Raw genomic sequence first — 21,167 nt, 5'->3', positions numbered from 1 at the left:
TCGGTTTTCATCCACGGTGCTGCATATTCAGCGGGTCCCTTCATTCTGGTAACTGGGAGTTTTCAGTTCTGGGAATACTCTTTGGCATTACTGTGCTGAGGTTTTCTCTCTTGCTTTTCCTTATTTTGTTTTTCTGGAAGTCTTATTATCTGGAACTTGGCTGTCCTGGGCAAAGGTTGTAATTATCTTAATACCTTTTTCTTCTTCTTCTTCTTCCTTCCTTTGCTCCTCCTTTTCTGCCTTTTTTTGGGGGGGGGGCTTTTTTATTCTCTGTTCAGGGAGAACAGAGAGAAACTTTTCTTTAGTTTATTATTTCTGATTTCAGAAAGGTTCTTTAGATTTCCAAGGGCTCTTTTTCTATTTTTCTAGAAGAACATCCTGTTTTTCTTTATTGATTGCAGTGTTGTCTTATCTCTATATTATTGATAGTTTGTATAGTCTCTGTTTCTTTTAGGTTGTTTCCTTCCTTCTCCTGTCTGACGTGGTGGGGCCCTTTGACTTTTACATCAGGGTATTCTGGGTGGGCCATGTGTTGGGGGTCCCCAGGGTTAGTATCTTTAGATCTGTCTTTTGGAGCTGATCAGATTCCCCAGAAATATTCTCCAGTCCCTTTCCGGCACAATTCTGACTTCAGAATCTGGAAGCCAGCGGTGTGCGTGTGTGGTCTGTTGTAGGAGAGCTGGAGAATTCACTGTTCACTGTATATACGGTCATTAAGTCCAGGTCTGTTCAGTGCAGCTGGGCAGGGTGACTTCAGTCCATAGATGCCTCTACTTTTCTGGGGAATGCCCCCTCCCATCTTCTTTCAGAGTGAGGGGGCGTCACGTTGTGCCTGGTGTTGAGGTTCTGGTTTCAGCTTCCATGGCCTTCCCCGGCTCCTCTGTATTTGGGGCTATGCCTTCTTTACCCCCGTTCTGTCTACACTGCTGCTGCCACTTCTGGTCTTCTAGGACACTGCTGTGCAAGTGGAAGTGGTTCCCGTGTGTTCCACTGCTGAATTGGGACCTGGCTTTCTTGGGCCTGCTGCCTCATTTACTCTACTTCAGTCTTTTATAGTTTCTGTCTCCTCCAGGTTTCTTCTTTTTACTTTTTTGTTTGGGTCTCAATCTTCCATGTTAGAAGATTTCCTCAGTACTTCAAAAATCTTGGCTTTTTTCTCCTTTCAGTTCTCCCTGTGCTGTTTCAAACATTTTTTAAAAAGATTTTATTTATTTACTTATTTGAGAGAGTGAGTGTATGCACAGGAGAGAGAGCAGAGAGCACAAACGGGGAGGGGCAGAGTGAGAGGGAGAAGCAGACTCCCTGTTGAGCAGGGAGCCTGACCTGGGACTCCATCCCTGGACCCTGGGATCATGACCTGAGCTGAAGGCAGATGCTTAACAGACTGAGCCACCCTGGCGCCCCTGTTTAGAACATTTTTAAAAAATATCTCTTTAGTATAGTTTTGATGGAAGGCAGTGGAATAGATGTCTATACTCTGTCATTGTATCGTGCACTTATTAGCCAACCACACCGTTAATTTATGATTTTTGATACGTTTGAATAGTTTCCAGTTGCTTCACATGTATTTCTTTTCTTTTCTTTTTTTTTTAAGATTTTATTTATTTATTTGACAGAGAGAGATACCAGTGAGAGAGGAGACACAGGCAGGGGGAGTGGGAGAGGAAGAAGCAGGCTCCCAGCGTAGGAGCCTGAAGTGGGGCTCGATCCCAGGACTGTGGGATCATGCCCTGAGCCGAAGGCACACGCTTAACGACTGAGCCACCCAGGCGCTCCTTCCTGTGTGTTTCTTAAGTAGAAATAGGTTTGAAGACAGGGACGTGGTGCCCTCTTCTCACCCCTCATCCCAGGCGTTGCCCAGTAGGCTTGTGTGGGAGGTGATGGAACTGGCTGAGGGGTGAGTTCAGTAGAGCTTCAAGAAGTGAAAGGAAGGGGGTTTTAATGCGCATGTTGTCTCTCCTTGTCAGGTTCTCTGAGGACTATGGAAAGAGGAAAGAGAAACCGGGAGCATTTCCTTTAAACCCACGTTTGATTTCTTCACAGAGTTATCGTGGCCTTCAGAACTGTGAGTATAATTCTCTTGCTACATTTGTGTTTTGGTTTTTCCTTTTGTTTTGATTTTTCTTTCATCTGTCTTAAGGTTTCTTTGACATATACTAGAAACAAAGAAAAGCTAGTTGATTTTGCAGAGTAGGTGAGGGAAGAAATATTAGTTGTTTAGTGCCTTTTATGTGTGGAGAGAGGCAGGCAGGATGACAGTCCTGTCCCTGATAGTTGTGACAGTAGCAGCATGTGCCCTAGAAGAGTGCCCCAACAGGGTCAGCACTGGGCCATCCAGCTCCTAGGTGAGTCTCTGGCAGTAATCCCCTGAATGAGGCTACCCTTTGCCCCTGTTTCACATTTGCATAACTGAAACAGAGGTTAAAGGTTACTAAGTTAGTAAACAGCAAAGCTGGGATTCAGACTCAGTCTGGCTTTGGAGCCTGTGCTTTTTACTCGTGTTTTATTCTTACGGGCTCTGGATTCAGATGTTGGCTTGGCTGCTTACTTACTAACTTCACTAACTACCGAAACCTAGCTCTCTCTCCATGCCAACTCTTCACTGACTACTTAAACCTATCCCTTTCCTCTGACAAAGGGTGCTCTCCCAGGGTTGTGGTGAAGATGCCATAAGAAATGTGAAATGTGCTCAGCATTCACAAATGTTAGCAATTGCTATTCGGTGGCAGTTCCCCCACTTTAATGAGAGGAAAACTAAGCCCCAGAGATTGGGTTATTTGTGATTTGTTAATTTGTAACCTTGGCACTTGTGCTGCACTCCACAGTTGGGAGGTTATAGAGTTGAGATTCTATTCCAGTTTGTCTTATTTCCAAAGACTGCTCTTTCTGGTAGGCCTAGTGGTAAATCGAGGACAGATCGTTGATAGAAGATTCATCAATCTGTCTTGTGGTATTAGCATTGGTAAGATTTTAGCAATACATTGCTTTGGTGTAAAAGCCCCATAAACTTAGACTTCATGGATTCAGAATTCAGAATCATTTATAATTACGTTGAATTTGACTTTGGCAAGTGTCTTTGTCTTAGATGTCCAAGGGGCAGGACCCTGGATTGTTTTTCCATTTCCTTCTGGGGGTCAGTTCACTTTCCTCCTTTGTTCTCCTTTCTCCTCCAAACCCACTTTTGTTTCTGCCAGGATTAGGTATTAGGGAAGGGAAGGAAAATTGTGTCACGAAGTTTCAGCTTCCAAGTAAGGCGTGGAAGTCTTGCTCCTTTTCTCTGATTCCTTCTACCCTTTCTTGGCTACGAGAGGCACCTGTTCTGTGTGCTGTGCCAGGTGTGACTCTGCTGTCTTTTGGAGAAGGCCATGCCCAGCTGTTTACATCCCTTGTCTCCTCCCCGCCCTCCCTGCACATTTCGATGTTTCTTCCTGTACCAGTGGGCTATATTTATTGGGTACAAGTCTGTTTCTACACCTTTAAGGGCAAAGATTTTGTTATTTCGTTTCTGCATGTTTTCTGCTTGACCCATGGGTAGTTTTCACTAAATGCTGGATGAAGTAGTGTTTAATGCTTGCCACAAAATAAGTTCTCTTTTCTTAGTGGATCCAAACAAGAGGGAGAATATCAAGTATAACTTTTCATCAGCATTAGCTATTAAAAATCGTTCGTCATGGTAGAGCCCAAGACAGTTTCATATTTAGCAGAAGTTACACAAAATTTTTCTTCTTAATGTGATGTGCAGCGGAACAAAGGCCTGACAGGGAACTGAGAGCCCGTTCTTGGCTCACTGGAACTTTGAGCACCGGGATATAATCTGCTGCTTCTAGTTTGGCCCTCCCCTCCCCTTCCCCCCTGTTTGAAAATTCGTAAACCCAGGAAAATAACCTTATGACCAGTGTTTCTATAATTGTTTCCCCCAATTCTGGACAACTGGTGAGGCCACACGAGTAAGCCTGGCTTTGTACAGCATCGACTTAATGGTGTTCCTCTGAGATCCGGGTTCCTTGATGTACCTGAGGGCCCTGGTCCACTTGAGCCCCAGCAGGACAGATCAGGGTCTTGGTTCTTGATTTGTTTTGGGCTGTTGCATTCTTAAGGCAGAACTTGGGATGGAGGTGTTTTACAATCAGAATTCTAGGAAAGCAAAGCAAAGTTTTGGAGGAGTTGAATTGCTGAAATATGTATGGAGATTATTTTCAGAGTTAATGGGGTGTGGGGAGGCAGTAGACAGAAAGGAAGGTTGCCCGGAGACCCATCTGAAAACCCCCATTTGGAGAATAAAGATGGCTTATTTAGCGTCAGGGCAGCTGAGAACAATCGACAGAGATTGGGCTGTGAGATTCTGGGGCTGTTTGTCCAAACAAAGAGTCGCTAGGGTAAGGCGGTGCTGGCTGTCGGCTCCGGAGGGCAGCTGTCCCTCCCTCAGTGTTGAGCCCTGAGATTCGGCTGAGGTGTGAAAGGCTAGTGTGTTGGGAATAGACACTGGTGGTGGGGGTTGGAGGGTGGGGGAGAGTAGAGGACAACCAGGAGATTGTCGGCACGCTGTTCAGGGAACCAGGTGAGCGGCAGCGGAGGCTGGGATTGGAGCAGGAAAACTGGAGGTGGTGAGAAGCAGTTGGGCCTTGGATGTATTTCAAAGGCAGAACCAGTAGGATTTGCTGACAGATTGGATAAGGGGTGTGAGGACAAAGGGAGGAGTTGAGTTGACTAGAAGGCTCTTGGCCTGGGCAACTAGATGGGGGGAAGGCTGTGGGTGGAACTTGGTTTAGAGGGCCAGATGGGGAGCTCACTGTAGGCATTTTAAGTTTGTGATTCTGTTAGGGATCCAAGTAGAGATGTCATGTAGGCAGTTGTAAATAGGCATTTGGAGCTTGGAAGAGAAGTCTGAGCTGGAAGTGGCCATGAAAACGCAGTGACGGTCTGTGGTCACCGAGGGAGTGAGCACAGAGAAGACAAGCAAGCCTGAGCCTCGGGTCACTCTGCCATCAAGTGCTCAAGGACGAACATGAGCAGTGTTTGGCACAGAGCAGGTGTGAAGAAGACCACAAGCACTGGCACCATGGGAAGAAGGGAAGAAGTGTCCAGGAGGAGGATGTGATCAACTCTCTAAAGTGTCAGGAAAGGTCATGATGAGGACTGAGGTTTGGCCTTCGGGTTTGGCGACTTGGAGGACACTCTGGCAAGTACTCGGCACAGTGTGGGGGCGTGGTCAGAATGAAAGCCCGCCTGGACGGTGGTGTGAAGGGGGAGAGGGTAGCGAGACAGATTGCATCTCGGTGACTTAGGTCCAGGGTGTACGGTCATCCTCACACTTACTCACCATCTGGGTGCAGAGCAACGCAGCCGGGTCCCTGAGGTCCGTGGTGGTGTCTTCATGTCACGGGCGGGGAAAGGTCAGGTTCAGAGCTTACAGTAGCTTTCTCAAGAGTACGGAGCCGGCAGGCTGACGCCAGGTCTCAGGCCGTGCACGCTGTCCTCAGCTGCCCTGCGTCCTGAGGGTGGAGAGACACTGTTGAAGGGGGGAAGGGGTAGCGTGGTTGAAAAGTTGTAGGAAAACACTTATGTCCTGCTGGAAGTGCTTCTGTTTAGGATTCTGTTTCTTTTTCTTACTTAGAAATTTCACTTCTATCAGAGGGTGGTACGTGCATGTGTTCAAAAGTAAAACAGTGTTGAATGGTTCACGCAGAACCCAGCGGGCTCCTGTCCTGCCTCCACCATCCGCCTCCCAGAGCTGCCTGGAATCCTGCTTATCTGTTTCTTGTAGCATTTCTGTCCACGGTTCCCAGCAATATCTATGTAGAGGCAGGGCCATCGATGCGTCACTTTTAGACAAAGTTACATTTTGAACTCCCATCTCCCCCCACATAGTTGTAGCACAATTTTTGTTTAGAACCATAATTTGGCGAATTGTTTTGACTTTGTTAATGTTGCTCACTATTGAGCTGGTTAATGTAGCATGATTATATTCCCTTTTAGTTCCACTTTTTGTTTTCCTGTTTTCTTGAGCTTAACAGTTGCCACTTTTTTTTTTTTTTTTCCTGTTTGCTTGATATTCTTAAGAGTTCTCACTCTCCCTGACAGTAAGGCCTCTTAATAAAATTTGCCATCTGCTCATGTGTATTCCTTCTGTCTTCACCCCCAGGGACATCTGTTTTCTTGCATGCTGGACAGGTTACTCTCCCATGGTAGCAGGGTTGAGGTGCGTAGGGCAGATCCTGCAGGAGCAGGCGAGACCAGGTAGAGAATCGTGATGGGGAAGACAGTGATGGGGAGCTCAGAGGGAGGGGGACGGTGTCCTCCTGAGGGAGCAGGTCCGGGCATGGTGAGTGGGGCTCGCGGTAGTTGGGGAAAGGCATTCCAGGTGGAGAAGGTGAGAAAAAGCAGAGCGGGACGAGATCGGTTACTTTTTGTTAACCTACAAAGCCTGTATTGTGGCGTCTCGCTAGGTGGTACATGTTAACTTAGTTACTGACTCTTCCTTTAAGACCTTTAAATAGATTTCCATGGAAAATGTGACATTCAGATCGTTAAACATCTGTCGTAAATTTTTTATTTTTTGAAAGATTTTATCTTTTAAGTAATCTGTACACCCAGTGTGGGGCTCAAACTTACAACCCCGAGGTCAAGAGTCGTACACTCTACTGACTGAGCCAGCCAGGGGCCCCTGTCATAAATTTTAATATTTTCTTAAAACTTTCGCATAGGATATATCAAGACACTTAAATCCAAGAGATCATCTTAAACTGTTGATTCCATGTATTTGTTCATGGAAACATCTTTATGGACTATCCCGTCACTGAGGCGGCCCAGCCAGTCATCGTGCAGGAGTGACCAGTGCAGCCCCCCGCTGCGGTCGTCAGGCGGGAGCAGGATGAGCGACCACAGGACGTTTCAGAGGCTGCTCTGTGTCTAGCTGGATGCGCAGGATGGTGTGCAGGGAGGCCGCGGTGTCGCGGAGGCGGGCAAACGCAGCCCTGTCTCCGTGGCCCAGTTAGGGAGGCCCGTCGCGAACTCGGGAACGAGTTGGTGCAGAACCAAGAGTGAGTGGATTGGCTTCTTTTGAAAAGAAGCATCGCGCAGTTTGAAATGCTGAGGCAGGATTATAGGAAATAAAGTCCGTAAGTGCCTTTCAGGACTGCCAACTCCAGGGCACCTTTTACGTAAATGTGCTGCACCTTTTATGTGGGTGCCTGGCTATTCTCATGGACGGTCAGGAGCCTGTGTTTAGTTCAGTGGGTCCGCCGTGTCCAAATGTTACCTGCTTCCTGAAGCTTCTGCTTTATGCTCCAGGCTTTGCGCAGGACACCCTTTATCTTGCCAATAGTAGTTACGTTTGTGATTCAGGAATTCTACGTGAGGGAAGTCGTCAGAATTGTGATACCTGCCGTTTATGTGTGTCATTCATCGTGTGTTTTGAGTTGTGTGTAGTGTTTATAATAACAAGGTAGTGATTACTGCCCCCACGCTGCAGAGGAGAGCCCGGAGCCAGATACCAGTCAGCCCGAGGCTCCACGTGGTGGTGGCCGGCTCTCCTGTTCCTTGACATGAAAGCTTAGCCCTTGCTCTGAAGTGCACGTGGTGCTCCTGTGTGCGGGCTCTGCCTGTGATAGAGAGGGGGAGGGCTGCCGCCCACCGAGCGGTCTGCAGACCCTCAGTATTGTCACGTGCCAGCCGTGCTTCCGCCACGTCGGAATGCGTTGTCACTAGTGTTGCCAACCATTGCACGTGGTTCCCCGTCATTGGTGTTTCTGCTCATACTGAAGAAAGATTATGGATTCATCCCATACTTGTAAAAATGGGAAAATACGTCTGTTTCTGACCCTAGTAGTAGGCAGGCAGCTTTTCCTGTGCTTCTTACAGTCTGACTAAGGGGGAGAGAGGATGTTTCTTTCTTTCTACCTGCTTTGGCATATCGTTGCTATCTGCCGGGGGGAGGGGCAAGTGGGGCGTTGGGAGTGGCGATGGCAAGGAAACATGTTAGATTTGTGTCTCCTGCTCATGAATTCTAAGTGCTTTAACAAAATAGACAAACTTTCCATCATTTCTTCTTTGATAAACTGTCTATTAAAAAGGATAGGTGTCTCAGCAAAAAATTCAACTGAAAAAATGGCGAGAAGCTTTGAGTAGCTACTTCATCCATTTCCTGTAGATAACAACATGCACACAAAAAGACACTCCCCGTCATCCCTCATTAGGGAAGTGCCCGTGACAGCCGCAGTGGGTACCGCTGCAGTCCTGTGAGAATGCCTCCCATTCCCACAAAACAAGGCAGCAGAAGGGGACAGTGCCCAGGTGCAGGGCTGTGGGACAGCTAGAACCACATCGCGCTTTGCTGGTGGGGATGCAAAGGGTTATAACCACTTTGAAAAAGTAGTTTGGCAGTTTGTTATAAACTTGAATATATACTTTTCATACGATCCAGCAGTCCTACATGGAGGCCTTTACCCAAGAGACATGCAAATTTATCTCTACACAAAGGCCTGCATATGATTGCTTATAGCAGCTTTATTCCTTTTTACCGAAGATGGAGAACAACTCGGAGGTCCGTCAGGTGGGAAATGCGTGAAGAGGTTGCGGTGCACCTGTGCGGTGGGGCAGTCCTTGTACAGCAACACAGAGGTACTGACTGCTGACATCCTCAGCAAAACAGGAGCGCGTCCAGAGCGTTCTGTTACGGGCAAACACAGAGCTCTGTACAACTGTGGTTCCCCCCTGATAACATTCGGATAAAGGCAAAACTATGGGAACAGATTGGATCAGTGGTTGCCGGGGGCTGAGGCTAGGGGAGGAGAGGACCGGGTACAGGAGGGCGTGAGGGTGCTTCGTGGGTGATGGAAGTAGGCCATGTCTGCCCTGTGATGGTGGTCATACACTGACTGTGTCAGTCAGAACCCAGCGAACAGTGTTTTACTGTATGTAAATTTTACCTCAATAAGCCAAACCCAAAAAAAGGTGGATGACTTTTGTATATACACACGTAGGTATTACACACACACACAGGCACACACATTTATACCCATGCTTGAGCTCCCTTTTTCTTTCCAGTGGATTAAATTTAATTTTTCTGGATTAGGTATCCTGAAAGTTTAAATGAAATAGATTGTAGCACAGACACTTTGTGAAAACATAGGATCTTGGAGTCTTTGGTTGATTTTTACATTCTTATTCACGACCTGAAGGCTTTATAATGTGGTTTGTTTTTGTATAACATGGTTATGTAGTGTGGATGTCATGTAATTAGCATAAATAAAAGATGTTTTATCAGTTAAATTATTTTAAGATTCCTTCCATGTTCAAGCTCTTGTAGCTGTGGAGAAAAATAGTTTTACTAGCTTTAAAAATTAATAAAAAATGTTTTCTTTGATTCATGACAAACTTATACAGTCTTCAGCTCTGTCTTTAATCAGCTGTAACTGTAGGGTATGATTATATTTCAAACCGCTAGACCTAAGAATGTACACAGAAAATAATACAAGTTAGCTTCACTAAACCTAAGGCTTCATTGTAGTTGCGAGTCAGGTCTCTTCACAGTATGTAAGAGGGTCGCTTGTTATTAGTATGTGGTGCTTTGCGATGCCCTGCAGAGCAGTTGTTCAGCATTTTTTCCTAATAAACCCTTCTTAGCAAAGCCACAACAGTGGGCAGGGAGGGGGATTAGAGTGGAAAGTTGTGTATTTACTTTTCATTTAAAAATCAAAATCTGACTATAGACAATAAGAAGGCCATTCATTTAAATGATGAGGTCTTCGTTATTTTGCGATCAGAGGATATTGCCGTGTGTGGTTATAATGGAATCTGATACAGTAAGATGCAGTGTAAGAGGCCCTTCCTGAGCTGCTTTATGTTTGCTTATCCCGTGCGCTGCTCTGGGGGCTGGGGGCTGGCTTCACTGTCTCTGGTAACCTTGTCCTCTGAATGGTCATCACGTAGTCAATATGCGCTAACGGCCTCCGTGACCGTCGTGTGTGGGAACAGAAGGAGTAGGCTGTTCTGCCTTGCGTTTGTTCTCGTCTGACTGTCCCTGTGTTTTGCTGTGGGAATCTGTGCGCTGCCTGGTTTTGAGGGTTTGGCCCCTGCTGGGATGCTTCTTACAACTGGCGACCTTTCCAGCTGCTGTCCGCCAGGTGGCTGTCCTGCTGCAGTTGTCACCGTGCCGCCGCAGGGGCGCTGTGTGGGTCCCAGTGTGAGTGGTGTGTGCCGCTGGACAGTCCGCCCGCGTGGAGGGATGTCTGCGAACAGCTTACAGTGTGACTCGCTGTTCCACTGAGAAGTTGTATTTGTAGAATAGAAGAAAAACGGATGTGGAGCATGAAGTTTGAAAAGTGTGTTTGTTTTCTTCTGTGGTTCAAAAGGGTACTTAACGGGTCATCTTAAACAAAATGTACTAAAAGATATTAAACTCCTTTGGGGCTTTTCTGGATGACTCAGGATCCTCAGTACGAACACCTGTCATTTTCAGCGTGTGGTGGCCCCGCTTCTGCCATTTTCCTCAATATCAGGCTGTGTGGCAGGCAGCCTCTGAACGCCCTTCCACCACCCTTTCTAATTTGCTACTCCTTGTTTTTGTTGTTGTTTGTTTTGTTTTAAAATGAAGCCTTGTGTGTTTTTATGGAAAAGTTGTAAGTAGTATAGGCAACTTCCAAATACCCTTCACCTAGATTGACCAGTTGTTAATATTTTGTGACATTGCCTGCATGGCCCCCTCCCCCCACCTCTGGATATAGAAGTACATGTGGCACATTTATTTTCACACACTGGAAGAGAGTAAGTTGCACACTTCACGCCCTTTACTCTTAGGTACTTCAGTAAGTATTTACCAAGAACAAGGACTTTTGGGGCGCCTGGGTGGCTCAGCCATTAAGCGTGTGCCTTCGGCTCAGGTGATGATCCCAGGGTCTAGGGATCGAGCCCTGCATCGGGCTCTCTGCTCTGCTGGGAGCCTGCTTCTCCCCTCACACTCCCCCTGCTTGTGTTCTCTCTCTCGCTGTCTCTCTCTGTCAAATAAATAAATAAAATCTTAAAAAAAAAAAAAAAAACAAGGATTTTTTACATAGCCCAAAATAATCAGTATAGTTATCAAATTGGCAAATTTAACATGGGCCATTCTGTAGTTTACAGTCCATATTCACAGTTGCTCTGTTAATTACAGTAGTTTTCCCCCCATACAGGACCCAGTCTAGAATTACATGTAGTATTTATTGATGTTTCTATGGTCTTTTTAGTCTGGATATGTTTCTCAGCCTTTCTCCATCATGGAGACTGTTCTAATTGTTTTGTAGGTCTTTGTTCCGTTTGGGTTCCTGTGATGTTTTCTCATGATTAAACTCAGATTACGCATTTTGGGGGCCAGGCTATCAGAGAAGTGGTGCTGTGCCTTTCTCAGGGCATCGTATCATTTCTCATATCCATTATTCGTCTCAGGATGGTACATGTTCTGTTATTGGTGAGGTTAACATCTAGGAATTTGTGGGGCTGCAGATTCTTGGACCCTACTCCTGACCTGCTGAGTCAGAAACTTAGGGCTTGAGTCTATGTTTTTAACAAGCCCAAAAAATGATTTTGATGTATTCTAAAATTTGAGAATTACTGATCTCAGGTGATCAAGTTAGGGCGGCATCTGCCTAGTGTCTGCTCTCTAAAATTAGCGTTTATCCTTTGTAATGAATGAGGAAATCTGTAGGGAAATATTTGAGGCTCTGTGACCTTTTGAGCTTTTAAACTGATCGTTTGGCGCCCCCACGGATGATTCTTGCTTGAACTAGTTATTACTAGGTAGTCGTGCAGTGGGGACGCTGTTCTTCTCACCTGTCAGCTGGCATTCTCCCTTAAGGAGAGTTTCCCCTCCTTTGTTGACTCACTCAGTTGTTCACCCAGTAGTACTTCACGGATTCTTGTTTGATTCAGGGGCTTATAGTCCTTAACTCTCATTCATTTTGATGCTGGAATGCCCCCTGATTTGGTTTTCCAAATCATCTCCTGTGTTGTTTTGACATGTCCCCATTCTTTTCTGAGCACGACCTTCCTTTTGGCACAGTAAGATACTCCCAGCATTTCCTGTAGTTTCTCTGCCCCTGTGGTGCAATCAGCTATTTCTCCAAGATTCCCTGGTTCCTTTTGGTGGGAGATGGAATTTAGAGGCCGGGATCTGAGTGGGAGGTGTGCTCCTTTGCTGCCAGGTATTACTGCTTCCCAGCGCTTCCTGTGTGTGTGCAGGTGCTTGTGCAGCTCTGCTCCAGATGCAAACATCTTGTTGTGTTCGTAGGAGCCGACGAGTGTCCGATCAGTTTCATTGGCTTCCAGTTGATGCATTTTCTTCCCTTCTCTTCTCTTTCGCAGTCTCACATGCACCTTTCTACTTCGATGGTTAGTCAAAGGTTGGAGTAGAATGTATTCTCAGATTTGGGGGTTTATCTTGGGGTTCCCCTGCTTCCAGCATCCCTCCTTTACATATCAGTTGGTCCTCCAGCCCCCATTTCTTTCTTCTGAGACCTCACGCCAGTAAGACTTTTGCTTTCTGCCACTAGAGCTCGCCCTGGGTTGGGAAGCACGTTTAGTCAGAGGAGCAGCAAACTGGCAGATGTCCTGGGGTAACTCCATTGTTCAGGGGAGAGCCTTCACCTCTGGTGTGTGCCTCTGGGCTTCCTGGGTTGTCCTGCCTATGCACATTTCACTGTCTGCCAGGGATTTGGGCAGTGTATTTATATTCAGCCTTGGAGCTCAGCATTTTGCAGCCCTCTTGTTTCCAAAATTTCCCCCTTAAATTTATAGCCAGTGTGCTGCGCATTAAGGTGGTACGGTAGGGCTGCAGTCCTGCCCTCCCAGAGTTGGGGCTCACAGTATTGCCAGGCAGGAAAGTGACAAACACTCCCTGGTTTGTACCAGATGCAGGGACAGTTCTGACAGTAACTTCTTCTCAAGTGCTTGCCTGCCTTTGGTCATTTTCCAGTTCCTTCAGATGGTTGGTTTTAGTGATTTTGTCTGATTTTTATAATGATCTATGGAAGAAATTGCTCCATTGTCTTCATGTAACCATTTCGGAAGGCTCACTCTCCCTTTTGTCTTATTATTCTTTTCTTCTGAAATCTAGCTTCATCTTTATTTTTGTACCCAACGTTTCATTATGGTAATTTTCAAACAAATGGCAAAGTTGTAAAAATTTATGGTTAACATCCATAGACTCCTCCACCCCCTGGATTTTACCTATCATGTGTTATTATTCTTGCTTTCTCACGTAAATAACCAATTATCCATTTCTCCATATAGTAATCCATTTTATTTTTTAGGCTGTATTTCAAAGTGCAGATATCCGTATACCTCACCCTATGTGTTTCAGCGTGCATATTGTTTACTAGATAGAGTTCATTGTTTGTTTAGCGTATTTTTCTTTCAGTGTAAAATTTCTATACCAGCTGCACATAACTCAAGTATACATTCACTGAACTGTGGCAAATGCATCCACCTTTGCAACCCAAACACATTGAGACATAGACCATTATCATTTCCTCCAAAGGTTCCTTCATGTCCTTAGTATTCAGTCCCTGCTGCAGCCCCTGCTGCCATTCTCAACCTGACCCCTGACAACTGCTGTGTTCGCCCCCTCAGTTCAGTTCTGCCTGCCCAGGGGTTTCCTGTCAACAGAATCATACTGTGTACATGGTGTATGAGACTTCGCCCGCCCTTCTCCAAAATGGGGGCAGGTCGGCGCCGGGGACGCTGGGCGCGCTCCCGGCGGAACCATGGAGGGGGCGGGGCCGGTGGGAGCCCGGCGCTGATTGGCAGGCGCGGCCGACCTGATCCCAGGCGCGGGTCCGTAGAGCCGGGCGCCGAGGCCTGGGGCTGGGATGTGAGGGGCTGCGGGCTCCGGGCAGCAGCTGCTCCTGCGAGTCGCGGCGACTGCAGCGCGGGCGGGCGGGCGAGGTCAGCGGACGCCGTCGGCGGCTGGCCCTGTCGGCCGCGGGATGAGGAAGCGGACGGAGCCCGTCGCCTTGGAGCATGAGCGCTGCGCCGCCTCGGGCTCGTCCTCGTCCGGCTCAGCCGCCGCGGCGCTGGACGCCGACTGCCGTCTGAAGCCGAACCTGCGGTGGCGAGCAAGGGGCCGGCAGAGCCGCGCTGCGCCGCGGACGCGGGCATGAAGCGGGCGCTGGGCAGGGGAGGCAGGGCGCAGGGGCGGGGCCCCCTACCTGGCCCGGAGGCAGCCCTTAAGCCCCCCGCCCCTCCATAAGTTTCTTGCCTGCAGGAGCGCCCCACGTCTACCCTGCATTCTCTCGTGCCCTCTTCCAGTTCTCCTCCATCCTTCTTCCTCACCTGGCCCGCTGGTGCCGCCCGTGGGCATCCTTTCCCCAGATAGCTGCCTGCGGGAGGGCCCCCGACTGTCCCCTTCCCTCCCCTGGTGCCCTTTTCTGGCCCTCCGCGGCGCCCAGCCCCGTGCCCTTACCCTTCCCAGGTGAGCCAGTGGTACCCCGTCCTCGACCGGCTGGACCAGCGTCTTTCCCAGGGGCTGGGAGCAGGGGGCAATCACGACCCCACGTTGGAGAGTAGAGGAGGGCGTGGGGGGCGTCCCTTTTGAGGCTCCTGGACGCCTCTCACGTAAGAGGTGGGACGTGGAAAGACGCCAGAGCCAGAGAGCGTTGGGATTCTTGGCCTCAGATCTGCATAGAACTCAAAACTGAGCGCCCCTCTTGCTGGGCTGGCGTGTGCGGAAGCTTACCTTTTCCCGGTTTCTCACTTTGGTAATTTTTTCTCCGTTAACTAGTTGTCAGAAGTGGCATTCTCTGCTGGACCTTTGGGGGAAGGTTCAGTGGTGTGATGTGGCCAGGGGTACACCGCATGGTCAGCTGTTGGAGGGAAACCTGTCTTGCTTGTGCAGATGGCTAATGGTGCTTGAAATTGGATTACACTGAGTTGTCTCCTTAGGAATCTCTGTAGAATCTGGAAGTCTTAGTTTTTTTGCGTTCTCTGAATAGGAGATGAATGCATCCAGGTAAAGCTGATTTCAGAATTAAGACAGTGTATTTCACAGGGACAGATCTCTCCATATGCTAGCTTCGTAATTAATCTGGCTGTTCACAGAACGTATCATTCATGGCAAGTTTGAAGTCTGGGTGTTTCACGGTTTTGAACAGGTTAGTATGTAATGTTCTCAGGTGTTGTTGCAGAGTCGTTTCTTTTGGGGTCAACTGGAATGCCCTTAATTGACACTGGCCACTTCAGTGTCAAATATTTATTAAAATAGTCTCTAAAAATATCAGTATCATTGTCTAAAAGATCATGAAATTGAAAATGAATATTTGGATAAATAGAAATATTTATCAAATAAATAGAAACATTTATCCAAATAGACACTTCAACATTTCAACCTCATTGCTTAAAATTAAACTATAGTCTTCTCTAAGTCAGTGGTTCACATTCTTGCCAGAAGGGCAGGGAGTGACAGTATTTTTTTTTTTCCTATAAAATTATCTAGTAACTGGTCAATATCTTTTGTGAAACTAATTCTAGCTTGAATGTACTTTTGTAAACAGGTTTGGCATTACACCTAGATAAGTTTGGGAATTCTTCCTTTGAAGAAATGAAATTATTAGGCACAATAGTGTTTGGGGAAACAGTGCTGGCCTGGCACCTTCCTCGAAAGATGTATTGTATTTCAAAGATACGTTTATTTTCATTTTTGTATCAGGACAAAGAAAGACATTCAAGAGGTGCTCATATCCTTTGGAGGAACGAAAGACTGTTAGGGAATAAAAAGAGAAGCAGAGGGCAGGAAAGCCAAATGTATGTGTTACTCCGTGGTTTCCTTCCCTATTTCTTGGAATGTTCTCCTGGTCATTCTTCTCCTTTGTTTTCTTCTTCACCCAGGTCTCTGCCCAACTGTCACGTCCTCAGAGAGGCCCATCCAAAATAGACTTCTTGCCACTCCCAACACCCTTATTCTGTTTGCTTTTTTCATCACACTTATCTCCCTTGACCTCGCAAGTGTCCGTGTACTTAATTGGCTTTATTGGTTCTCTCCTCCCCTACAATAATGGAACCCTATGAGAGCAGGGGCCTTGTTTCCTCCACTTTTCTGTCTCTAGTGTATGGCCATAGTAGGTGGCAGAAAATACTTATTGAATTAGTATCTCTAGCATAAATTCCTAAGAAGTGAAATTGCTGGGCCACGGAGTGTGTGTTTATAATTTTGAAAGGTGAGGCCAAGGAGTCCTCCAAAGTACTGATGGATACTTTTCCCCAGCAGGTCAGTTACTTCCTTTCCCCCAAATACTGAATATCACCAAATATTTGGATCTTTTTTCTATTTGATTGATGAAAATGACATCTGATTTGTAGCTTTAATTTGCATTTCTAATTGCTGGTGGCAATTTTTGTGTGTTTTTATAAGCCTATTGTGTACCTTTGAGTCTCTCAGTACGTGCCTTTGTTTGGGTCCTATTGTGCACATTTTCAAATACACAAAAGTAGGGAAGAGAATATCATGAACCTGGATGTATCCATCACGTCTTTTTAAACAGTTTGCCATGTGTTGCCAATCTTGAATCATTTGTCCCTCTTCCCTCCATTTCTTTGTAGGGTGGGGGGCTAGAATGTTTTAAAACAAATGATTTTATTCGTAACTACTTCAGAGTATAACTTCGGAACTGGAACAAATAGAGACTTTTGAAATATATATAACCTCATTGCTATATTTATCAAAACTTTTTTATATTTATCAAAATTAACAATTTATTGCCTAGTACTAATTTAATGTAATATCCAATCTACATACACATTTCTCCAGTTGTCTCAGAAATGTCTTTAAAAGGTTTGTGTAAAAATCCTGTACATTTCTTAAATTTATTCCTAGTTGATCTTTTTTGTTGTTGAAAATAGGACCCTTTCTTATATTACATATTTTTATTATTGTACTTTACTAATTTTTATTTTATTTATTTATTAGAGAGGAGCACAAGTAGGGGGAGTGGTAGGCAGAGGGGGAGGAAGAAGCAGGCTTCTTGCTGAGCAGGGAGCCCCATGCAATGTGGGGCTTGATCCTAGGATCCTGGGATCATGACCTAAGCCCAAGGCAGATGCTTAGCCGACTGAGCCACCCAGGTGCCCCTGTACTTACTGATTTTTCAAGCAGTAACTTATGTCATCATATTGTTTCTAGTAGTTTTTGCAGTTGGTTCTCTTGGATTTTCAGGTATAATATATCAGTTACAAATAATAAGAATTTCATTCCATGTTTTTTACTTTTTATGTCTCTTGTTTCTCTTTTTTGGTTGCTTTGTATTTCCAGGACGAGATCAAATACTAAGTCAGAATGATAGTGGGTACGTTGTCTTGTTCCTTCACTGAGAATGCTTTTAGTGTTTCTGCCACACTAGTTATTTTACTAAGGGCTGTGTTGTTGCTCTTTGTTTTTTTAATCAAAAATGGTTGTTGAATTTTATTAAATACTGTTTTAGCATCTGTGAAATTATACAGATGTTCTTCCTTGACCTGTTTATATGAATAATAGTAACAGATTTTATATTATTGAATCATCGTCCTATTATTGAATCATCAGTGAAAACTCTGTTAGTGTGTAGCCAGATTCTAGTAATATTTTACTTAGTCATTTTACATTGTGATTTGTGAAACCAGTTTGTAATTTTGTTTTTAATGTAATCTTTATCAAGTTGTTTTAGTGTTTTCCTTAGCTTTATTAAAAGCTTTCTCTGCTTTAGCCAGTTTAAATACTCTTGAAACGATCTGTTTCCTTAAATTTGGTGGAATTCCCCAGTAAAACTACCTAAGCTTGGTGCTTTTGGGGCGCCTGGGTGACTCAGTTCTTAAACCTCTGCCTTCAGCTCAGGGCGTGATCCCAGCGTTCTGGGATCAAGCCCCACATCAGGCTCCTCTGCTAGGAGCCTGCTTCTTCCTCTCCCACTCCCCCTGCTTGTGTTCCCTCTCTTGCTGGCTGTCTCTCTATGTCAAATTAATAAATAAAATCTTAAAAAAAAAAAGCTTAGTGCTTTTTTAGATTTGCTATCATTTTCTGGTTTAGTTTTGGTGATTTATACATTCATAGAAAATCATCTGTTTTATCCAGCTTTTTCCTCTGTATCTGGGGCTGTTATCCCTGTCCTGTTCCCTGATTTTGTGTGCTTACGTTTTTTTCCTTTCTCCCCCTTTCTTTCTTTTATTTATTTATTTATTTATTTATTTATTTATTTTTAATAAAGAATTTTCTCTTTTTTTCTTATTTTTCTTTTCTATTATATTATGTTAGTCACCATACAGTACATCCCTGGTTTCTGATGTAAAGTTTGATGATTCATTAGTTGCATATAACACCCAGTGCACCATGCAATACGTGCCCTCCTTACTACCCATCACCAGCCCATCCCATTCCCCCACCCCCCTCCCCTCTGAGGCCCTCAGTTTGTTTCTCAGAGTCCATAGTCTCTCATGCTTCATTCCCCCCTCTGATTACCCCCCTTTCTTTATCCCTTTCTTCCCCTACCGATCTTCCTAGTTCTTATGTTCCATAGATGAGAGAAATCATATGATAATTGTCTTTCTCTGCTTGACTTATTTCACTTAGCATTATCTCCTCCAGTGCCGTCCATGTTGCAGCAAACGTTGAGAATTCGTTCTTTCTGATAGCTGAGTAATATTCCATTGTATATATGGACCACAACTTCTTAATCCAGTCATCTGTTGAAGGGCATCTCGGTTCCTTCCACAATTTAGCTATTGTGGACAATGCTGCTGTGAACATTGGGGTGCATATGGCCCTCCTCTTCACTACGTCTGTATCTTTGGGGTAAATACCCAGTAGTGCAATGGCTGGATCATAGGGTTGCTCAATTTTTAACTTTCTAAGGGACCTCCACACTGTTTTCCAGAGTGGCTATACCAACTTGCATTCCCACCAACAATGTAGGAGGGAACCCCTTTCTCTACATCCTCTTCAACATTTGGTGTTTCCTTTCTTGTCCGTTTTTGCCATTCTAATTGGCACAAGGTGGTATCTCAGTGTGGTTTTGATTGGAATTTCCGTGATGGCTAATGATTTTGAACATTTTTTCATGTGTCTGTTAGCCATTTGTATGTCTTAATTGGAAAAGTGTTCATATCTTCTGCCCATTTTAGGATTTGTTTATTTTTTTCTCGTGTATTGAGTTTGAGAAGTTCTTTGTAGATTTTGGATACTACTCTTTTATCTGTAGTGTCATTTGCAAATATCTTCTCCCGTTCCGTGGGCTGCCTCTTAGTTTTTTTGACTGTTTCCTTGGCTGTGCAGAAGGTTTTGATGTTGATGAAGTCCCACAAGTTCATTTTATCTTTTGTTTCTCTTGCCTTTGGAGATGCGTCATGAAAAAAGTTGCTGTGGCCGATGTCGTAGAGGTTGCTGCCTATGCTCTCCTCTAGGATTTTGATGGATTCCTGTCTCACATCAAGGTCTTTTATCCATTTGGAGTTTATCTTTGTGTATGGTGTGAGAGAGTGGTCAAGTTTCATTCTTCTGCATGTAGCTGTCCAATTTTTCCCAGCACCATTTATTGAAGAGACTGTCTTTTTTTCCACTGGATGTTTTTTCCTGCTTTGTCAAAGATTAGTTGCCCAAAGAGCCGAGGGTCCATTTCTGGGTTCTCTATTCTGTTCCATTGGTCTATGTGTCTTTTTTTGTGCCAATACCATGCTGTCTGTGTGATCACAGCTTTGTAGTACAGCTTGAAATCAGGCAACGTGATGCCCCCAGCTTTGTTTTCCTTTTCAAGAATTCCTTGGCGATTCGGGGCCTTTTCTGGTTCCATACAAATTTAAGGGCTGTTTGTTCCAGTTCTTTGAAAAAAGTCATTGGTATTTTGATTGGGATAGCATGGAATGTGTAGATTGCTCTAGGTAGCATAGATATTTTAATGATGTTAATTCTTCCGTTCCATGAGCATGGAATATTTTTCCATCTTTTTGTGTCTTCTTCAATGTCTTTCAAGAGCGATTTGTAGTTTCTAGAATATAGATCCTTTACATCTCTGGTTCAGTCAATTCCGAGATAATGTATGATTTTTCGTGCTATTGTAAATGGAATGGATTCCCTAATTTCTCTTTCTTCAGTCTCATTGTTCTTGTATAGAAATGCAACTGATTTCTGAGCATTGATTTTGTATCCTGCCACATTACTGAATTGCTCTATAAGTTCTAGTAGTTTGGGGGTGGAGTCTTTTGGGTTTTCCATATAGAGTATCATGTCATCTGCGAAGAGAGACAGTTTGACATCTTCTTTGCCGATTTGGAGACCTTTTATCCCTTTTTGTTGTCTGATTGCTGCTGCAAGGACTTTTAGTACTAAGTTGAAGAATAATAGTGAGAGTGGGCATCCTTGTCGTGTTCCTGACCTAAGGGAAAGGCTTCCAGCTTTTCCCCATTGAGAATGATATTCACTGTAGGCTTTTCATAGAATATGAAATTGAGGAATGTACCCTCTATTCCCACAGTCCGAAGGGTTATAATCAGGAAAGGATGTTGTATTTTGTCAAATGCTTTTTCTGCATCAATTGAGAGGCTCATATGGTTCTTGACTCTTTTCTTGCTGATATGATCTATCACACTGATCGATTTGTGAATGTTGAACCACGCTTGCATCCCAGGGATGAATCCCACTTGGTCTTGATGGATAATCCTTTTAATGAACTGTTGCATCCTATTAGCTAGGTAGGATGTTGTTGAGAATTTTGGCGTCCAAATTCATCAGGGATATCGGTCTGTAATTCTCCTTTTTGATGGGGTCTTTGCCTGGTTGGGGGATCAAGGTAATTCTGGCCTCATAGAATGACTTTGGTAGTTTTCCTTCTATTTCTATATTTTGAAACAGCTTCAGGAGAATAGGTATTATTTCTTCTTTGAATGTTTGGTAGAATTCCCTGGGGGATCCGTCAGGCCCTGGACTCATGTTTTTGGGGAGGTTTTTGATCACTGCCTCAATCTCTTCATAATTAATCGGTCTGTTTAAGTAACCAATTTCTTCCTGTTTCAGTCTTGGTCGTTTATAGGTTTCCAGGAAGGCATCCATTTCTCCCAGGTTGTTTAATTTATTGGCATAAAGCTGTTGATAAAAAGTTTCTAATGATCCTTACTATTTCATTGGTGTAGGTTGTGATCTCTCCCTTTTCATTCATAATTTTATTAATTTGGGTCCTTTC

General features: G+C 44.9%; 1 protein-coding gene across 1 annotated transcript in view; it reads left to right on the top strand.

Annotated features, from left to right (window-relative positions):
- The window catches only part of LOC130543905 (ral guanine nucleotide dissociation stimulator-like), a 71,114-nt gene that overhangs the window by 23,670 nt on the left and 26,277 nt on the right, over window positions 1-21,167 (top strand). Inside the window, exon 2 of the mRNA XM_057313021.1 lies at window positions 1,968-2,065. Within this exon, the coding sequence (XP_057169004.1) occupies window positions 1,968-2,065 (98 nt within the window). The remainder of the gene's footprint in view (window positions 1-1,967; window positions 2,066-21,167) is intronic.

Source organism: Ursus arctos, unplaced genomic scaffold, assembly GCF_023065955.2.
Source record: "Ursus arctos isolate Adak ecotype North America unplaced genomic scaffold, UrsArc2.0 scaffold_16, whole genome shotgun sequence".
Lineage (NCBI taxonomy): Eukaryota > Metazoa > Chordata > Mammalia > Carnivora > Ursidae > Ursus > Ursus arctos.
This window is presented reverse-complemented; position numbering and strand designations above follow the sequence as displayed.